Source organism: Mirounga angustirostris, unplaced genomic scaffold (genome assembly GCF_029215605.1).
Source record: "Mirounga angustirostris isolate CCGP_5_RB_7025 unplaced genomic scaffold, mMirAng1.0.hap1 SCAF_6, whole genome shotgun sequence".
NCBI classification, from domain to species: domain Eukaryota; kingdom Metazoa; phylum Chordata; class Mammalia; order Carnivora; family Phocidae; genus Mirounga; species Mirounga angustirostris.
The window spans coordinates 42,529,670-42,535,926 of record NW_026991714.1 but is presented as its reverse complement, the minus strand read 5'-3'; the positions used below and the strand labels follow the sequence as shown (position 1 = coordinate 42,535,926).

Below are 6,257 nucleotides of genomic sequence, written 5' to 3'. Positions count from 1 at the left end.
GAAATACCGTGGGATAAATATGGCACACTTGGGGAAAAGTTAAACATTTAAACTGAAGGTAAGTGAAAACACTACCTTTGTAAAAAAAAAAAAAAAAAAGGAAAGAAAGAAAGAAACACACGATAAATGTGTGTATACGTATATACATACATGTGTGTATGATTTACCTAAATTAAAAATACGTAAATATAACATTGTATGCCAACTATAATTCAATAATAAAAAATGTTTCTGTAAGAATCCATAAAAACAAAAGATATATTAAACAAACAAAAAAAAATACCTTCCTTTGTGCAGGTATCCTGAGCCAAGCAAAGATTCTGTCTAGGAGGAGCAGGAATAGAAGTGCCTGAAAGTCATGACACAGGTGGACCTCCAGGAAAGGTGGGGCAAGGTGTCTCCCCTCTGCAGCTTGAGCGAGGAAGCTCATGACCCCCAGATCCTGAGCATGAGCTTCGAGAGAGAGGATGAAGATGGTGGGGAGGCAGGAGACAAAGGGAGCGCTGGGGACCCTGATACCCAGGCCTGTCCAAGAAGCAGCTCCCAGGGGACTGAAGACAGTCTTGACTTGCCATGGCATCATCGGCCCAGCGAGGAAGGGAAATTCTCCAGCTCCTTTAGTGCCGGCGGCGTGGGGAAGGAAGCGACGGTGATGCCTGGGATGAAGGCCAGCTGGGGAAGAGATGAGTCCAAGATCACCCAGACCCAGGACTCCCCTGGACCAGGCACAGCTCCGGGGACCGTCCCTGGCGACCTCTCACACAAGTTGTTAGGTCGGACGCAACCGCTTAGGGAATCACTACCTGCCGAAGATGATGGAGACTCCAGGGCAAACCTGGCCGCTGCCTTGGGGGTCCCGTCCAGCTTCCCTGAGACGGGAAGAGATTTCTGTGCACAGAGAGGTGTAGACACGTCCCCAGACAACTCCTCTCTCATGTGTTTCCCCAAGCCCGGGGGCAGCTGGGACCTCCCCACGCAGGAGACGTGCCCCGCGGCCCGGGGGTCTGCGCCCGCAGCCAGCCCGGCCGCAGCGGTGCTGGCCAAGGCGCGGGCCGGCAGGAAGGGCCAGAAGCCGGAGGGTGCGCGCGAGGGTGGGCAAGAGGAGGCGCCTCCCTACAAGCGCCTACGGGGAGGAAGGGCCTTCCAGAAAGCCAGCACCCCTCTGAGTCCCTCGCAGCCGCGGGGCACCAAGCCTTACGCTTGTGAGCTGTGCGGGAAGGCCTACTCCCACCGGGGCACCCTCCAGCAGCACCGGCGGCTGCACACGGGCGAGCGGCCCTACCAGTGCCCCTTCTGCGACAAGGCCTACACTTGGTCCTCGGACCACCGCAAGCACATCCGCACCCACACGGGCGAGAAACCCTACCCGTGCCCGGACTGCGGGAAGGCCTTCGTGCGCTCCTCCGACCTGCGCAAACACCAGCGCAACATGCACAGCAACAACAAGCCCTTCCCGTGCGCCGAGTGCGGTCTGACCTTCAACAAGCCGCTGTCGCTTCTGCGCCACCAGCGCACGCACCTGGGCGAGAAGCCCTTCCGCTGCCCCGCTTGCGACAGGGAGTTCGCCGTGGCCAGCCGAATGATGGAGCACCAGCGTGTGCATTCGGGCGAGCGGCCCTTCCCCTGCCCCACCTGCGGCAAGTGCTTCACCAAATCCTCCAACCTGATCGAGCACCAGACGCTGCACACCGGCCAGAGGCCTTTCAAGTGCGCCGACTGCGGCGTGGCCTTCGCGCAGCCCTCGCGCCTCGTGCGCCACCAGCGCATCCACACGGGGGAGAGGCCCTTTCCTTGCGCCCAGTGCGGCCAGGCCTTCGCCCGCTCCTCCACCCTGAAGCGGCACCAGCAGATCCACTCCGGCGAGAAGGGCTTCCTCTGCGCGGAGTGCGGCAGGGCCTTCCGAATCGCGTCGGAGCTGGCCCAGCACATCCGGGTGCACAACGGGGAGAGGCCCTACCAGTGCGAGGACTGCGGCCAGGCCTTCACCAGGTCCAATCACCTCCAGCGGCACCGAGCCAAGCACGGTACCTGCAAGAAGGAGCGCGTCCCCTCCTCCTCTGATGAGTGACGGCTCTAGCAGCTCTCCGGGAAGGTGAAGACGCTGTGCTGCGCCCTCATCGCTTGGAACCCTCCTTCATGGACAAGCCCATTCACGTGGTAATATCACCTAGCCCCACCGGTCAGCCTTTCCCCCCGGTGAGTCGCCGGCCATCCGGTGATCCATGTGATCCATGTGTTCGATCTCTTGTGTAAAGAGTAAGAGGAGGGCTGATACCCACGTGTGTGGTTTCACAACAGTCTTTCTTCTGAATTTCAGAGGTCATAGTCAATGGGAAAAGGATAAGAAACAGTAGTGAGAACTGGTCAAGAGTTGAGTTCCTTGGTGGGGGGATCTCAGGGGATTGGGAATTATATCCTGGGCACTGTGCAAGCCTCCAGGGACACAGTGAAGAAGATTGTCCTGTCCTGCCCTCAAAGCCATATGCAAATACTAAGAAGGCATCAGGGGCTGGTCCTCTGGGGAGAAAGGTACTTTTCAGTTTTCACGTGAATAAAGGAATCCCTGGAAGTGGTCTCAGTGAGCAACTCTTCCAAAGCAACAAAGCCTGCCTGGGGTTAGCTCAGACCCAGCCAGACAGCACATCATTTCACTTTCCTACCAAAATTACTTTACCCTGGGGAAATGGGTCTTGGCTTTGAAGTATAGAAGGCTTTTATTTTAAAGAGAGGGGAGTTTATGTCCTATGTTTTGGAACCAGTTATTCTGTAAGTCCAGAGCAACCTTAGCATCTGAAAAAGAAGTCCCTTCCTCTTTATAGTCAATCTCAGTAAGCTGGAACTAACCTGAGTCTCACCCACAAAATTTACATGTGCTTCCTGTCTGGCCACCTTTTTTCCTGTTCCCACCCTGGGAACTTAAACCATATGTAATTTACAGAGAGTAATATGCCCATTTACAGAGAGATATATAACATTTCTCCAAATGGGCCTGACCATAGTTCAAGAAACCTCTTAGATTCATTTCAATTTTCCAGGTCATTAGCTCCAATTTGAAGTAAATAGAATAAAATACCCCTTGCCCAAGTGCCAGTTGGTTTGTCTTTGTTTCAAAGCCTTAAAACCAGGTTTGGAAACCCATATGACTCACAATTACTCTCTAATGAGGTTATTTTGAAATCTGTGTATTACCAACAGCCATTCTTTAAAATAGATTGATTTTCTGCCATTTAAAGTCAGTAGTTCTTAGCTCTTGACCCCAACTATGAAGAATCCATGACTTCACAGAGTTCCTTTATGCACAGGGGCAAATATGGAATAAGATATTCCATAAGAATGTATAGTACTCTCCCTTTGTGGATATCTTTAGCCTATTCCTAAAATTGCCACCAAAGGGTGCTAAATCTGAATTTCTCTTGAATTCCACCTTGACACATGGGAGCCAAAGAGAAGTGATACATGTTGTCATACTTTGTTTGACAAAGGTAACCTTGGTAAAAGAGTTCGGACTGCATGCCTGGAAGTTTTGTGTCTTAGCTCCCTTAGACACATCTGCATGTCCAACCAGCAGAGTTAGCTGGTTCAGGGTCTGGCATGAGGGCCAATGGTTGAGTTATTAGTCCACCCCCATCATTTACCAGTGATATGACCTTGGCTTCAGCTTCTGCATCTGCATTGCCTAATCAGGAGTGATAGTAATGGGGCAATAAAAGTTGGAATTATCCTGCCAGGAAAGGCAATTTGGCTGAAGGCACAGACATTAAATTGGTAGAAGTCATAAAAATCAACCATAGTCTTGTGATTATGAACAGGGTAAAGGCTAATATATTTTTCCTGGGTAACCAATGAAATCTCTGAAGACTGAAGTCATTATTTCTTTTCTTTGTATTGTTTTTTTTTAAAAGAGGGTTGTTAGTACAGTTTTGATACTTTAAAATTTTAATTTGCTTCTATAAATTTTTAAGGCAGCTGTTCCCCAAACCAGTTCATAAAATGGCTCTAGAGAAGTTACTTGAGCTGTTTGTTAACCATACAACTTGCTGGATCCTAGCTCTGAATATTGAAACAGGTCTGCTGTGCATCTTGGATTCTAATTTTTTAAGCTTCCCATATTTTCTGATACACAGCCAAGTTGGGGTCACTGGTATAATTAATTATTGGTGATAACTAACTTTTATCATCTAGTAAGCAGATAACATGAAAGTAAGCAGGCAATCAGGATGAGATCACAATAGATCGAGACTAAAAATAGGTTCACACTGCTAGAATACCTCCTGACTTGGATATGGTGTACTCAAACTAGCAAGCAGGTTTTGATGTGGTCCCATAATCTCATTTCTGCAGATTAGATGCCGTATCTAGGTATAGCTTCCAGCTGGGCACACCTTTGGGGAGAAAGTGTGTCCTTTTTGTTAATAGGCAGAAAAAACTAGGTTAGCTTGTGCTGGTAACTTTGGAGCTAAATACTGCGTTTCTGGAATATAGGGGATTATATTTATACTGAATAGACTGAAGAGAAGTTCAATAATCCTTCAGTGGTCTCACATAATCAAGTCACATTTTAAGGAAAATTCTCCCAACCAGTCTTTTCTCACACCAGCTGCAAGCATCATATTGAATAGGTATTGCAGGGGAATGAAGTCCCCTTACTGTAGCCACAGGTCACTGGGCTGGACAGTGGTGCTGAAGCGAAAGGCCACAATACATGGAGTGGAGAAGCAGATACAAAAGAGAAGCCAACCAACTACAAACTGGTGTGGCACAAATTCTGCCCAGTAAAGTCTGCCCATCCAAAGTGGGGGCATTTGAATCCTCTGTTTGCAGAAGAAGCAGCATTCGAATAAGGTTATTCCGGCTCAGACTGTTACCCCAAAGAATAGTGAACTACTTTTCTAGTTTTCTATAAACCTTCACATCACAGCAGACAATCTTAAGTCCCTGTTCTGTAATTAAAAATCAGAGCAGGACCTTCTTTGTAATAGAATTTAAAGCTTCTCTCTAAACTAGTGCCATTTCCACAGTTTAGTTTGCCAAAATTAATTTGGATATAACAAATAAAAATGATCATTTGTAAGAGTCTACTCAATAAACATTCTCTTGAATCCACCAGAGTCCACAGTCATCATGATCCATATCCTTTAGATGATAGTGATAATAGCGCCTTACATAGTATTCAGTGTGCCTGGGACTGTTTTAAGTGTTTCATATATATTAACTATTCAAATGTTAAAGTAAACCTATGGTGATTATCATCTTTAATTTTAAGATGAGGAGATCAAGAGACAAAGAAGTTATATTGCCCAAGACATCATGGCTAGGGGGTAGCATTATGATGTTTTGACACTTAAGCATTAGGTAGAGCCATTTAATGGTTCCAGAGACTGTGCTGTTAACTACAGGGCCAACTGCCTCTGTTTGGCATAGAAGAATACTCTGCAATTATTGGTGACATGCATTTTTAAAGTAGGTCACCATAAATTCAAGAGAAGATAAAGGTTGAAATACAGCACAGCAGAAATCATGGCATGACCCAGGAAGGAAGACCTATGGATTTGGAAGAGCCTGGGTTGGCAGCTAGTAATCATTAATCCCTTAGAGAAGCAGTCAAGAAGCCGGCCAGCAGAAAGGGATTTGAGTTAAAGGAGCAATGGTTCCTTGAAGGCCAACCGATGTTTTATCTCACTAACGAAACATTCTGTGTATGCCATACACAGAAAAATACACCAACAAAGAATCTTGACACTCAACATTTACACAAAATTCTGTCATCCAAATGCATGCACATTAAAGAGCTATATTACCTCTGATATGAACCCAACAGATCACCCAGGAGTTCCGACTTAAACTTAAAAATTCTTGCAGGGAAGGAAATCATCAATTTAATTGATAGAATACTCAAGCAGATGTCACTGCTAGACTCAGAACTAGACGGTGAACTACAAACTCAATGACCCATGAAAATATTACCACAGATGGAATGACAATGTTTCATCGAGTCAGAAAATGGTGTCTTTTTAAAGTTGAGAGGGAAGCTCATTTTTAACATCAGTTGCCCTCTCTCCATTCTGCATAAAACCATGCCAGAACAATTAAAAATTTCCACAATGGCTAGATAATATTTTTCCGTGTTTTCTCCTTAACCACTTCCCACGCCCTCAGTCAAATTGGCTCAGAGTTTCACTGAGTGGTGTCAAGTTCAGTGAATAAATGGAGCTTCTATAAAACCTGAGCTATAATTAGGATTTAAAGTAAAATTGACC

At 46.7% G+C, this 6,257-nt stretch overlaps 1 protein-coding gene across 1 annotated transcript; it reads left to right on the top strand.

The window, feature by feature from the left end:
• Nucleotides 1–358: 358 nt before the first annotated feature.
• ZNF648 (zinc finger protein 648) lies at nucleotides 359–2,068 on the top strand. The gene has a single exon (XM_045876155.2). It carries the CDS (start codon nucleotides 359–361, stop codon nucleotides 2,066–2,068), a length of 1,710 nt encoding a protein of 569 aa, XP_045732111.2.
• Nucleotides 2,069–6,257: the final 4,189 nt, after the last annotated feature.

What these genes read in the sequence shown, in the direction of transcription:
- ZNF648 (XM_045876155.2), top strand. Translation starts at nt 359, where the DNA reads ATGACACAGGTGGACCTCCAGGAAAGGTGGGGCAAGGTGTCTCCCCTC.